The sequence below is a fragment of the Podarcis bocagei genome (assembly GCF_964188305.1).
Source record: "Podarcis bocagei genome assembly, chromosome: 7".
Taxonomy (NCBI): domain Eukaryota; kingdom Metazoa; phylum Chordata; class Lepidosauria; order Squamata; family Lacertidae; genus Podarcis; species Podarcis bocagei.
The window spans coordinates 50,744,901-50,758,000 of NC_138132.1; the positions used below are offsets into that span (position 1 = coordinate 50,744,901).

At 50.9% G+C, this 13,100-nt stretch overlaps 1 protein-coding gene across 4 annotated transcripts; it reads right to left on the minus strand.

The window, feature by feature from the left end:
* Positions 1 to 22: 22 nt before the first annotated feature.
* DRC4 (dynein regulatory complex subunit 4) lies at positions 23 to 11,733 on the minus strand. 4 transcript variants are annotated; one of them, XM_081203800.1, is made up of 11 exons: positions 11,617 to 11,733; positions 10,984 to 11,082; positions 9,778 to 9,975; positions 8,953 to 9,159; positions 8,693 to 8,747; positions 7,726 to 7,931; positions 6,968 to 7,135; positions 6,090 to 6,176; positions 4,032 to 4,241; positions 1,464 to 1,529; positions 23 to 361 (listed from the first exon to the last, which is right to left on the minus strand). In XM_081203800.1, the coding sequence occupies exons 1-11, from the start codon at positions 11,617 to 11,619 to the stop codon at positions 212 to 214; spliced, it is 1,449 nt and encodes a 482-aa protein (XP_081059926.1). In that variant the 5' UTR covers positions 11,620 to 11,733; the 3' UTR covers positions 23 to 211. The 4 variants fall into 4 exon arrangements, with proteins under 4 accessions (XP_081059926.1, XP_081059928.1, XP_081059927.1 ...); XM_081203802.1 differs by lacking the exon at positions 11,617 to 11,733 and adding an exon at positions 11,381 to 11,608; XM_081203801.1 differs by lacking the exon at positions 11,617 to 11,733 and adding an exon at positions 11,303 to 11,608.
* Positions 11,734 to 13,100: the final 1,367 nt, after the last annotated feature.

A 13,100-nucleotide genomic window follows, 5' to 3' on the forward strand; every position in this document is an offset into this window, starting at 1 on the left:
AAAAGGGAGGCTTTGCAGAGACTGAAGACTGAATAGCCCACCACAGGGCCTCTTTAATACAAATGAGGGCTGGAGCAGACACAATCTCATTCCAGGGGGCTGCTCTCTCCCTCCCTCCCTCTCCTCTACGGCCACAGCAGGAGCGGGACAGTGGCTTGCTTGCACACAAGGCTTAGGCTGAAGGCATTCCAAAGTATGATGTCAGGCTGTGCTACGTGGGGGTTGAGACAAACCCAGCAGGGCCCTGGCCCAGCGTGTGGCCGATCACGGAGGTTTCCAGGGGCTTGAAGCCCAAATTGTCCAAAGGGATCCCAAAGGCTGTGAGCTTGGCCTCGTACGTCCGCAACAAGTCATTGTGGGCCTGCAATGGGAGGCAATTGCAGGTTGAGGAGAGGGATCAAACATCACATGCCATAACACAGCCACCTAAGGCAACTTCTCTTGTCTATGCTCTGGTAATGCACCCATGGCAGTGGCGGCTGCATCCGTATTTCTCCAAAAGGATGCAAGAGAGCAGAAAAAGGCCAACTAAAATGGTAGCAGGCTAGACCATCTCAAGGAACAAATGCTTAGAACAGTGTTTCCCAAACGTTTTTGGGCAACGGCACACCTGCTTACCGGAAAAAAATCTCGCGGCACACCACCATTAAAGCCCCGCCCCGTGACGTCAGCGCGCAGCGTCACGCCGGGAGGGACGCACAAAAGTGAACGTTTTTTCCCTCCCCCTTGCCGGGGTGGGAGGAGGCAGCAGAGCGAGGGCAGCTGAGGCGGCGGCGGCAGCTGAGGCGGCGGCGGCTGCGATAGCGGGCGGAGGAGGAGCCGTCGCCGGGAGTTGCTGCTGCTGCTGTTGCTGCTGCTGCCCGGACATGCCGGCCTCCTCCTCCTCCGCTGTCTCGCGCTCCTCCCTTTTGCGCGCGCTGCCCCGCCGCTCGGCACGACCACCGCGGAGCCGCCCCGGCTCGACGCGGATCCTCGCCGCCGCCGCCTCTCGCCGCCGCCTCTCGCCCGCCTCCCTCCCACGGCACACCAGCCGGTGTCTCACGGCACACTAGTGTGCCGCGGAACACCGGTTGGGAAACACTGGCTTAGAACAAACTTGTTAATTTAGAAAAATGGGGCTGAAGGTGAATACAATGCAACTTGGTAGGTCAGATGAAGCGATGGCTAGTACAACATTTGTCAAACCCATCAGCCGTTCACTGAGATGGGTAGGCAGTGGGCATTAGAAAAGACAGGGGAAGTACTTATTCACATTTCTTGGCATTAACCTATGGAACTCACTGCCACAGGATAGTGAATTCCTGCTAGCATAAATGGCTTTCAAACAAGGCATAAGTAAAAGCCAACTGCTAGGGAAAATATATTTCCTTCCTGGGTTGTGTCTAAAGAGACCTGCTCTCTACATTTTGCCCCAACAGACATTCAAGTACAATTATAGGGTTCTCCTCAGCTGGAGCTCTTACCTTGCACACTCTGGCTAGCTCGTACTGCAGATCCTTGATGGCATTGTTTTTCGAATCCAGCACATCCTGTGAAAGAAGGTTGTTTGGGCGTTAACACATCAGGCAAGTGAACTGGCCCACAAGGGGACTAGTCAAGGCCCAGCCAGAGCTTTTGGCCTTTCTTAATGGGCCATGACAGGCCTATGCAAAGTTAGGTGCCCTTCTGCAGCACAGTCTCGTGCTTGGCTCTTTCCTTTCTGCAAATTCTGCATGCTGAAAGTCCTAATCTGTCTGTTGTTGGCTTCCATGATTTCATTAGGCAGTGCCAATGTATTTCCAAGCCTCTCTACGGCCATGAGGTTTAGAAACCTGCTATTACAAAATCAGGTAAAACCCGAGATTCTCATGGGTGCTGAATTTTGTATACAGTACTGCATCCCACACTTGGCATAGCAATCACAGTGGAGCACTCCATCTACAAACAGGAGCTAATGCGCCTCTTGCCTCCTTGCACAATTTCCTCTTTGTGACTCAAATTAAGGCTCATCTGCGTTGCCCGCCAGTAATGGGAGATGAGAGCTGTGGGCTGGCATTTCTGCCACCAAGCCATTTTTTGCCCTATTTGGCACAGGAACTGGTGCTACAATACCCAGGGAATCCCCTGTGGATGTGCCTGCTGCGCAAGCAGCAGCTGAAGGTAGGAATGTGGGAGGCCTGGTGGAAGGAGCAGCTGCCTCTGGGAAGAATCTCCAGTTACTGGCGCCAGCCGTGCTTGGAATGTGGAAGCCGCTAACTAAACCCCCTTCCCAGGCAGGCCAAGTCACGGGCGATAACTCTTGTTTCCATCCCATCAGGCATTTCAGAGACTGGACAGGACAGGAAGCCTGAAGAGTGAGGAGGCCACAGAGGTCCCTATGGTGGAGAGCCTCCCTTGACTCTTGGGGCTGGAAACACAGAGGGGAGGGGCCCTGGCAGCATGATGGGCAGCCTCTGCTCCCCAGAAACAACTTGGTGTGCCAGGGGAATGCTTTGAAAGTGCAGATAGCCTTGCTGTGTACCAAGGCGCTGTTAGAGAGAACCCAACCTTAGCAAAGAAAGCGGGCAGCTAGGAAATCAGCAACCAGGGAAACCCCATGGAGTGGAACGAGTTGAGAGAAAGCTGTGTGGCAAGCGATCCCCAAGCCACGCTTGTGTGGCTAGAAGGTTCTGACAGTCACAAGTGGCCGCAGGGAGAGAAGGAGGGAGGCAAGGAACTGAGAAGGCAGCCAGGAGCTCATTCTCTCTCTCCCTTTCCATCTCCGTTGGAGACTGAGCAGCAGAGCAGGAAACACCGCCCTGGCAACGAGGGCACATTGCCGCTTCAGTTCTCACAGTTCTCATGCTGCAAAGGGGCACGTGTGCTCTGTGTACTGAACGGATTCTGGGACCAGAATAAATGGCACATAGGTTCAGCAGATTTGCATGCAGAATCTCTTCCAACTCCACCAGCCAGAGGGAAAAGAAACTGAAGTCTCTGACCACTGGAACGTCCCCTTTCAGTCTGGCTCCTGCACATTTCCCCTGGCACAGCACCCTCATGCCAAGTGTATTCTCACAGCCAGAAGCACAACAGACACTTGCTGACTGCTTGTGCATTCTATGTCCCAAGAAAGCACCAAAGAGGCTCAGGTCAGATAGGAAGGGAACGCATTCCCCAGTAGAGCAATTCACCCCACCACTGGTTCAGTCACTGCTGCGAGGGTCCCTTTTGCCCACAGTACTGCCCATGTGACTGACTTCTATAGCTGCTGCTGGAAACAAACACCTCCTAGCAACTTCTAGCCAACCTGAGGCAACTGGAGGCCAGTTGTGTGCGTGTGCATTCAGAACCTGCTTGGCAAATGGAAATGTTGGTACAGTGGTACCTTGGGTTATGAACTTAATTTGTTCCAGAGGTCCGTTCTTAACCCAAAACCATTCTTAACCTGAGGCGCGCTTTCGCTAATGTGGCCTCCTGCTGCTGGTGTGCGATTTCCGTTCTCATCCTGGGGCAAAGTTCTCAACCCGAGGTACTACTTCCAGGTTAGCGGAGTTTGTAACCCAAAGCGTTTGTAACCCAAAGCGTTTGTAACCTGAGGTACTACTGTACATGCTCTGATTGTTTGGAGGGCTGAGGCAAAGGCTTTTCATGCTGGTGGGCCTCTTGTGCACAACTAAGGGCAGCTCCTCTGAAATACTGCGCAGGCCACATTCATTAATTGCCCCTGAATGAGGGGGAGTGCTCAGAGAAAAACTAACTTCCCCTTGTCAGGTTGGGCAGAGTCTCTTATTATAGGATGGCTCCCTGCACTTGCCCACACCTTGAGCCCCTGGCAGCCCCCTTTTAGCCAGTGCACCTTTCTCCTGTGCATTGCAAGGTTTTACCTAGATCTTGCCTAATCCATCTTGGTAATATGAAACCCAGGGACAAACCCCATCTGAAACAGCAGCAAGAAGGAATCTGACCAATTGTTCTCATCTGGCTTGGGAGCTGTTTGTTTAACTGAAGGGTATTAGAAAAATATCTATAAACTATCTCTATAATCCCCATGGTGATTAGAAGCACAGTACCTCCAGCTTGCGGGTGACCACACTGAGAGCACCGGGATCAAGGTTGGTGGCAGCCAGGACCTCGTTGAGCTGCACCTCCTTCTTCTCCAGGATGTTGGAGAGGCCGAGAAGCTTCCGCTCCAGCAACAAGTTCTTAAAGCCAGTTTTCTGCTGCACCTCATTAATGGCTTTGGTAAATTTCTGGTACAGGTCATCTCGCTCGTCCTGCACCTGTGCAGACAACCATCAACCCCAGAGTCAAAGAAAGCACTGCTCTGAGCCTTGGCACAGACTGGGTGCTCCATGAAGCCCCTAAACCAGGTATTCTGTCTGTTAATAAGGCGCTTTGGGTTTTGGTGTGTTTTGCTTGTCCACTGTGAGCACACGGGAAAGGCCTGGAGATTAGTGGTGGAGCACATGCTTGGCATACAGAATGTCCAAAGTTGCATCCCACACATCTCCAGGGAGGGCTTGGAAAGGTGAAGCCTTGAGAGCCACTGCCAGTCAGTGCATAGACAAGATGGAGCTGCATGGACCAAGGGTCTGGCTGTGTATTTAGGCAACTGTCTATAGTCCTAACATTCATGCGTAAAAGTCTTCTTCCAAAAATAAAAAGCCAGCTACCCAATGACAACAGTTGCCCACCCCCTCTGTCACAAACCAACACAGATTAAAATATGTTGCAATGATTCCAAAAGTTGCGACTTTAGTGAGTCACAGAGGGAGGAGCAATGCAGAGCTCTGAGGCAGCCCCTCAGGCTATTAGGGAAGGCAGTGGGAGCTGGAAGACAGGGCTGGTGGTGATTAGGTTTTTATCAGTTAAAACCATCCTCTTGCATTGTGCTATATGTGCTTGTGTGTGTGTGTGTGTGTGTGTGTGTGCGTGCGTGTGCATGTCATGCAAATGCCCACCCACTGCCTTGCTGTGCTCCCATATGCTGACCTTTATCAGGAAGAGTCATGCCCCTGTTTTCAACCCCCGGCCTTGCAGCAGTCATAGAGGGCAGCTCCACAGAAGCCCCTAGCACGCTTGCTTGCCTCCTCCTCAGGAGCCAGAGAACTGAGGAATCTGCAGCAACCTCTTTCCCCCATTTCAGGGATAGAAACAGACCACCCAGCAAGGCATGGCAGACTGGGCCATGGGCTTTAAGCAGCCTCAGGAGAGCAAGAGAATGATGCCTTTGGGGACAGAAAGGCCTCCTTTCTCTCCCAATGCACTTTGCAAGGATCTGTGGGGGGAGGAGGGATGGGAGGCAGCCTGACCCAATTCTTGTTAGTAAGAGACCCCCTCATTAAGATAGGACCACTGCAGCCAGTTTTCAAAGGCAGCTAATGAGGTCTCAGATCAATGCTGAATGGCACGCAAACCTGTCCCCATGTCTTAATGAGTTATACTGAAGAGAGCCTCTCCCTTCCACCCCCCCCCCGAGGAAAGAAGATTCCACCTAAATATTAGGAAGAACTTCCTGACAGTAAGAGCTGTTCGACAGTGGAATTTGCTGCCAAGGAGTGTGGTGGAGTCTCCTTCTTTGGAGGTCTTTAAGCAGAGGCTTGACAACCATATGTCAGGAGTGCTCTGATGGTGTTTCCTGCTTGGCAGGGGGTTGGACTCGATGGCCCTTGTGGTCTCTTCCAACTCTATGATTCTATGATTCTATGATGCAAGCTGCCCCTCTCCAGTATCATAGTCCCCACTTCTTTAAGTCATACTGATGACCAGACCAGCCCAGCAGTAGACATGCTGCTGTTCAGACAAACACAAAGTCCAGCTGCTCAAGCAATCCAAAAGAACCGCAAAAATTTACACAGCTAATTTGGAGATGACAGGGAATGCCTATTGCAGGCAGTTTTGGCTCAGACTTGTCCATCTGCTCTAAAGGTCTCATCAAGAAACAACCAGGACCACAGAATTCTCAAGGCCCAATGGGTGGTGGGTGGGTGGCTATATAGACCTCTCTACCGGATATCTACAGAAAATGGGCCCATCTTTTTCATCTTGTCCCACAGCCCATCCATCAAATCCAACCCTCTCCCAACTCTAAGTTAAGCCACAGCACAGCAGTGATTCTTGATCCCTACCCTGATGAACCTTTGCTGCAGCACCTCATGTTCCCACTGGAGATCCTTTAATTCCTTCTCGGTGACTTTCAAACGGGCATGTGTGTGCTGGAAAGGGAAGAGAAGGAGGTTAAAGCAGCCGCACAGAGTTCCTAGGGCACAGAAGGGACTGATGGGTTTTGACCTCCAAACCAGACAGTGCAAAGGAGAAACTGTAAGAATGGGAAAGTACTATGTTCCTCTATCTGCTCCACAGGGACTGGGCATCATTCAAGTTTCTCATCCTGGAAATATCAGCTCAGGGGTCTCTTGCCCCCAACTTCCAGCATGTTTCATGATCCTTATGGCCCCCTGCCTTCCTCTTCACATAATAACTCAATTGCTCTGCAGTTGTATTTTGAATGCAGTTGAGTCTACTTTTGATTATGGCAAAACTGTTGTGCATTCAGACACACCAACAACTTTGGTGGAGTGTGCAGCATCAGAAGGGAACAAAACCTAAAAAGACATCTTTGGTTGTGAGTACGTGGCTGCATGTAAAATCACGAAACTCTCATCTTGAAATACTGATAAAAATAAAAAGCAAAGTGCTGGACAACAACTAGAATGGAAGGCACAGTAACATTTGTCTAGACTCTAAATGACCCCTGTTAGCACTGAAGGACATCACAGAAAGGGTGGGGCCTAACTCTGGAAATAAAGGGCACATGAGAATAGAGACAATGCAAACTGCTATCAAAAGTGGAAATAAAAATCTGTGGCATGAAAGTGGGCTGGTGCAGAAATAGCCTAGTGCTGTTCACACCAAACTAGCAGAGAGTCAGTCATACTAAGTAACCCAGAGTTCATTGGCCAGGACACTCAGGAAGCAAAGGTGAATGCAGAGCCCTGGGACTCACATGCAACATGGCTTTGTCCTTTTCATAGTGCGCCAGTTTCTTCTGCAGCTCTGCCACCTCTTCACGGGCTCGTTGCAGTGGCTCCACCAGCTTTTTGTTCTGCAGCAGCACTTCAGCCATCTCCTTCTCCAGATGATCCTCCTTCTTCTTCATCTCCTCCATCTGCTCCTGTACTCCAAGACACACACAGAGAAAGGAGGCTGTGTGTGCCTCAGGTCCTCAAAAACAGGCAGCAAGCCCCATCCCACCAGTCCTGACCACCTGTCTGGAACATGCTTCCTCAAACCTCCCATGGGACCCACCACCACCAAGGCAAAGAGAAACAACAGCTCTGAATCACCTGAGGATAACCAAGGATGCACCCTGACTCATTTGACTGGCCCACTGAAGTGAATGGAACAAATTTCCAAACAAACAAGGTCGCGGTTGACATATAAAATATAGAAACAGACTTTCCCCCCAAACCAGAATGGTTCGTTTCCCCAAATGGGAAACACATGACCTTCAACTACAACAGGGGTTGGTCCATAGTGAGATGCACAAGAGAGGAGCTCCAGGACTCAAGGTATCCACAATGGCAAAGCAAACAAATGCAACATGTAGTGGCTCTAAAGCAATGGCAGTACAGAAATCAGCCAAAGCAGAACAAAAAACAAAACATAGAAAGCCCAATGAACACCATCCACTTAGACCTTCCACTACCTGAATCTGGCAACAGGCTGATTTGGGGATGGTGTCGTGTGGTGCATGTCTTTTACCTTGAGGGTGTTGATAAGTGCCAGGTTATTAAGAGTGACATCGTTGTAGTAGTTCTTGATGTCGCTGAAAGCCTTCTCGTGATTCTTCATCAGTGTGTTGATCTGTCCATTCTTCCTCTCCTCAATCTCATGGATTTCAGTTTTCCTGCGCAAGTCTAGCTCGTCGCGTAGGACCCGCATCTTCTTCTCATACTTGGCCTCGATCTCTGGGGAAGCAGCACCCAGGGCAGACTGAGTGCTCTACTAGGCAAAAAAGTGACAAGGCTATGCATGCCTCTATCTGTGGGCTGTTCCTCTATGCTGTGTGGAAGAGGAGATGGGGCAAAGTGTTCTCCAGCTCCAACAAGAGGGTGAAGCAAGACTCTAGGCTGACTGGAAAATGTTGTCACCCAAAGGCACTGGAGGTGCTCAGACTATATACAAACAACTCTGAGCAAAGGATGGGCCCATGGAGCCTGGCATTCTACAAAGCTCCCGGCAGAGATGGAATACATAGAAGGCCTAGCAAATGGCACTTCTGTGCCTAGCTATTTTGACACATTTAATTTGTTGAGGAGCTTAGAACTGCTGTCAAGTTCCACCTTATAATGCATGTGGCATTTCAAGTAAGCCTCAGGCCCTGCCCTCGGAATGACTGCAAAACAGACAGGAGCTGGTATGCAAGACAGGTCCTACGCAAATCTGTGCTCTCTATCAAGCTGCTACTTAGCCTCAATTACACACAACATAGAGCGGACTCATGAGATGGGCTTTACACACCATTGCTACAAAGTCACACACATACACCTTCCAGAAAAGTGAGACTGTGCCATAAGGAAGCAGCTCCCTTGTCACTGCATGTGTGAGAGAAAGGGCGCCCAAGGGACGAAGTGACACTGTGGCCCACTGATCCTTCCTTGGGCACAAAGATAGCCTTCCCTTCCAAACCCAAACCCTTCAGCTTTTGGTGGCGAGCCCCAGAACTGACCTTTCACCTGCCTCTCAAAGTCATTGCGCAATCGTGTTATGTCTTCTTGTTGTTTCTGCCAAGATGATGAAACTGGTTAGTGACAGATGTTGCGTATACTCCTCCCTAGCTCAGAAGCAAAGCTAAGGCTGGTTTGCTCTGGAGGAACAACTGAGGTTTAAGAACCACCACCCCTCTCTTCCCACCCGCACACCATGCACTCAGCAGAAGTTGGCCTGAGCCCAGCCCAGCAGCCAAGTCCGGCATCACTTTAGACATACCAGCCGAAGGTTCTTCACCACCATCTCGTTGGACAGCTCCTGCTCCTTCAGCTCCACCTTCAAGGTGCGCATGTCCTTACGCAGTTCCATCTCCTGGGACCGGTGATCCTTCTGGGCCAGCTTCATAGACACTGTGCTCTCTGCCTTTAGCTCTGTGATGTTGTTCTGGTGCTCGTACAGCAGGTGCTTCACCTTCTGCTTGTAAACCTGAGACAAAAGGAAGATGAGGCAAGCGTTAGGCCCTCATCAGCCAAGGTACTCTCTTTTGCAGAGGCCTGAGTAAATGAGAGGTACTTGTGGCTACTCAGGGGAAGGGGATGGAAGTCAGTTGAGGTGCCCCAGCCAGGGGTGCCAGACCAACCAAGCTGGTGACCAACTCTGCCTGCAGTGCTGTGGCTCCAAGTTCATCAAGTACCAGGAAGTGAAGAAGATTCAGGAGCATGTGAGCCTCTATGTCTTTATGCCAAAATAACAGACCCTTCCAATGCCATAGCCATTTCCTCACTTTCCATCCACAACATTGCGGGGCTGCCCAAGCCAATATCTAGCTGCTCAACCACAAGTGGAGGCACCATGGGTCAATGGTTGCAGAGAGCATGTTTCACAGGCAAAAGGTCCCTAGTAAAAGGTTGTTGGGTTAGTACCAATGGGAAATGTTTTATTTTACTTAAATACATACTCCATACAAAGCAGCTCATGTTTTTATCACTCACCTGTTAGGGATGCTAGCTGTGATTCCTGCACTGCAGGGGGTTGAACTATATAACCCTTGGAATTCCTTCCAGCTCTACAATTCTGTGATCTGTGAAGTCCACAGGCTCTTACCTTGATCTCCACCTGGTGACGCTCTTCGGCTTCCTCCATCTCACGGTCCTTGTTTCGTAGTTCAGCCTTCTTCTCATCCAGCTGCCGCCGAGTGATCTCCCAGAAAGTGTGGATCTTGTCTCGCTCCAGCTGGAAGTAGTTGCGTTCTTCCCGCTCACGGTCCAGCTCCTCCCGGATGCGGCCCATGTGTTCCTCCAGCTGCAAAGCCAAGAAGAGGGTCAGCCAACAGTCGGGCTGGAGCCGAGAGGAAGGACTGGGAGCCCACCATCGCCACTACTGGCACTGTGCCTTTTCTGACAGTGAATTCCAAAGCTTTTACTTTTTCTTTTCAAGCCAAGGTTTTCCTGTGAACTGGCATGGGAAGCATGGCTAATTTCGGAAAGGGTGCAACTGTTTCATTTCAGAATGCATGATAAATAGGTGAATGAATTATCTGGTTAGAGAGAGGCTTGGCTGCATGAGTCTGTTGCTCTCTGGAAGTGGCTAAATCAGCTTAGAATGTTTAGGGCAGTCTTTGCCAACCTGGTACCTTCCAAATGTGCTGGTTGTCATCTACCATCAGCTACACTGATGGGTTTGCTGGCTGGGGTTAATGGGAGATGCAGCCCAAAACACCTGGAAGGCATCAGGATGGCAAAGGCTGTTCCTGTGCAATATTCTCACAATACCTGTACCCAAAAAGTAAAATGGAACTGTGAGCTTAGCTATATTTGCTACCCTATGGAATGCAGAAGGATGTAGTAAGGAACAACATGGACCCCTGGCAAAATAGTGGCTTCTCCCAATGCTGGTCCTCAGTGCTGTAGTGAAGTGTCAGAGGGATGGAAAGAGTGTACCTGCAACAAGCCAGCTGAGGGACTGCATGACTCACACTTGGTCTTACTCCTAGCCAGGAAGGTCGGAGATAATGAGGGTAGGCCAATCACCCCATACATCACTCCACCCCAAAATGAGAGACACCTTGACCATTCTCTAATGTGATACAGGCCAGGGGTGGGAAACATGAGTGGCCTGCAGGGTGTTGCTGGACTACAACTCCCCTCGTCCTGGGGCTGCTAGGAAATGGAGTCCCCTAAATAACTCTAGGTTGATTGGCTTCCCTCTTGTTGGCAAGAAACCACTTTGCATTGTAGTTTCTATTTCCCATCCACACATTTTTAAGAATATACCCTCTCTGTTGCCACTGCAAAGTGACCCCCTTCTCACCTGCTCTTTGGTCATGCCCTCCGGGGAGACAACATCCACCACAGGGCTTTTTGCACCTTTCTTCTTGCCACCTTTCTTTTCTCCTTTCTTTTTGGGAGCCTGAACAAACGTGGTAGTGGGGGAGAGGACAAGAGAGGAGAAGAGAGCATCTTCAGTGTGATGGATGAAGTGGGGAGCCAAAGGAAGGACAGAGGCTGTGAATTCATGCTGATAACCCATTTGGGCAATGATGAAGTGCCGTTTTCTCTAGGAAGGGGATCCACGCATCCCTCCCTCTCTCCAAAGGACAAATGGGTTCTGGCTGCCAGCACCTACTTGCCTGTGCAATTGCTCCATGGCGTTGAAGAGGCACACTTGTAAAATAGGAGTTGGTGGTGGTGGTGAGAGCAGTGCTTACCAGGGCTCAAGGCTTATATTTGGGCTTACTCTTGGCACGCGTAAGGAAGAGTGACGAAGGAATGAGTGCCCCTGAGCATGTGCAGAGTTCGGTCTGTCGCTGAGCACGTCCAGCCCCCGCGCTTCTGGGGTGGAGGGTCGGGGCCTCTTGGCGGGCAGGAGCCCCAGCACCGCCCAGGTTTTGGGGTAGCCCCCCGGGGCCCCCTCATTGCAAGCGCGCCCCACTTCCGGCCTCACCATGGTGGCGACTGAGTCCCCTCTCCGGCTGCTGCCCAGGCTCGGAGTCGCCGCGTCTCCGAGCAACCGCCGCCCCGGCCTCGCGAGAGTTTCGGCTCCGCCGGGCCCGCCCCTGGCAACGGGCCCCAGCCCTAGCAACGGAGGCCCAGAAGCCCCACCCCTTGCCCGTTGTCAGCCTCATCCTCGCTTGCAGCCTTTGGAAGCTGAACTGCTCCTTCTTCTGACTTGGGAGTAAGCCCTATGGGACTCTATGGGACTTCTAGGGCTGGGAAATGGTGGAGGCAGACCTTGCCAGTGATGCAGCAAAGCAAGGAAGGCTTATGACTCAATTGGCTACGACGACGACAATAGCAATAAGAATTCATTGAGGTCTAGTAAGGGCAGCTGCCCACCGCCGCCGCCACCTCTGCGGGTTTCCTTGCAGTTTCAGGTGGTGAGCTCTGTGGGAGCAGGGAAGCTGCCTTCGCCGCCTGTCCAACCCTACAAGGCACCATGGAAGATGCACAGTATGCATAAATGTATAAACAAGCAAGCAAGCAAGTCGTTTTTATTGCTTTTAATCACAGTCCATTGCAACAAAATACAGTGACAGGAATAGGACAAGTATCAAAACATTAGAGGTTTAGATCAAGGAATTACCTGGACCATTTGCAGATGCTTATTGAAAATATTTGCCCATTGCTAATTTTGCTGCAACTGTGCTTTAGAACTAGGGGACCTCCTGGTAGTGTTGTCTCCTGGTTGCGTTGCCTTTATCCACTGACTATGTGTGACTGGGGCTGATGGGAGCTGGAATACTGAAACATTTGGAGGGCTACAGATTCCTCATCCCTGCCTTATGCCCCCACACCCTCTTGAGTAACCATCAATTTGAGTCTGGGATGCTGGAGCTCAGCCCAGAAAAATGTCCACTGAGAACAAGGAAAATGCCTCTGGGTATGTGCAGAGCACATTTCTTTAACCACTAGGTAACCTGTTTCTCAGTCGCAATCTGAGATTAGGAGGGGCTATCACCAAACTGGTGGTAGGGGGAATCAGGAGGAGGAGCAGAAAGTGTCTAAGCCAGGAAACAGGATGATGAGTGATTTAGGCAGAGGCAATGAGAGGAGAGGCAGGTGGAGTCCAATTACAGGCCTCCTCAGCTTTGCCTGCTGAGCTCTGGAAGTTTGTTTTAACTCCAAGGGTGAAACAATGGCCTCACATTTGGCCTTGACCCCAAGGGCCTTGTGTTAATTACCCAGAAGCCCCATCCTCTACCTAATTGCTTGGTTGCACAGGCTAAGAGGCTCTGTCCACCTGTGCACCCCTAGCCCACTGGGGGGGGTGTTTGTCTGTCATGGCATTGTTCCCTCTGGTACTGATGGTAGAAGCTATTTGTGTCCTGTACACAGGATGGACCACTTGGACCTCCCCAGAGAGGCCAGGAACATGCAGCTCCTGCATTAGCCAACCTTTCCAAACCTGGATTAAAGCTCCCATCACCT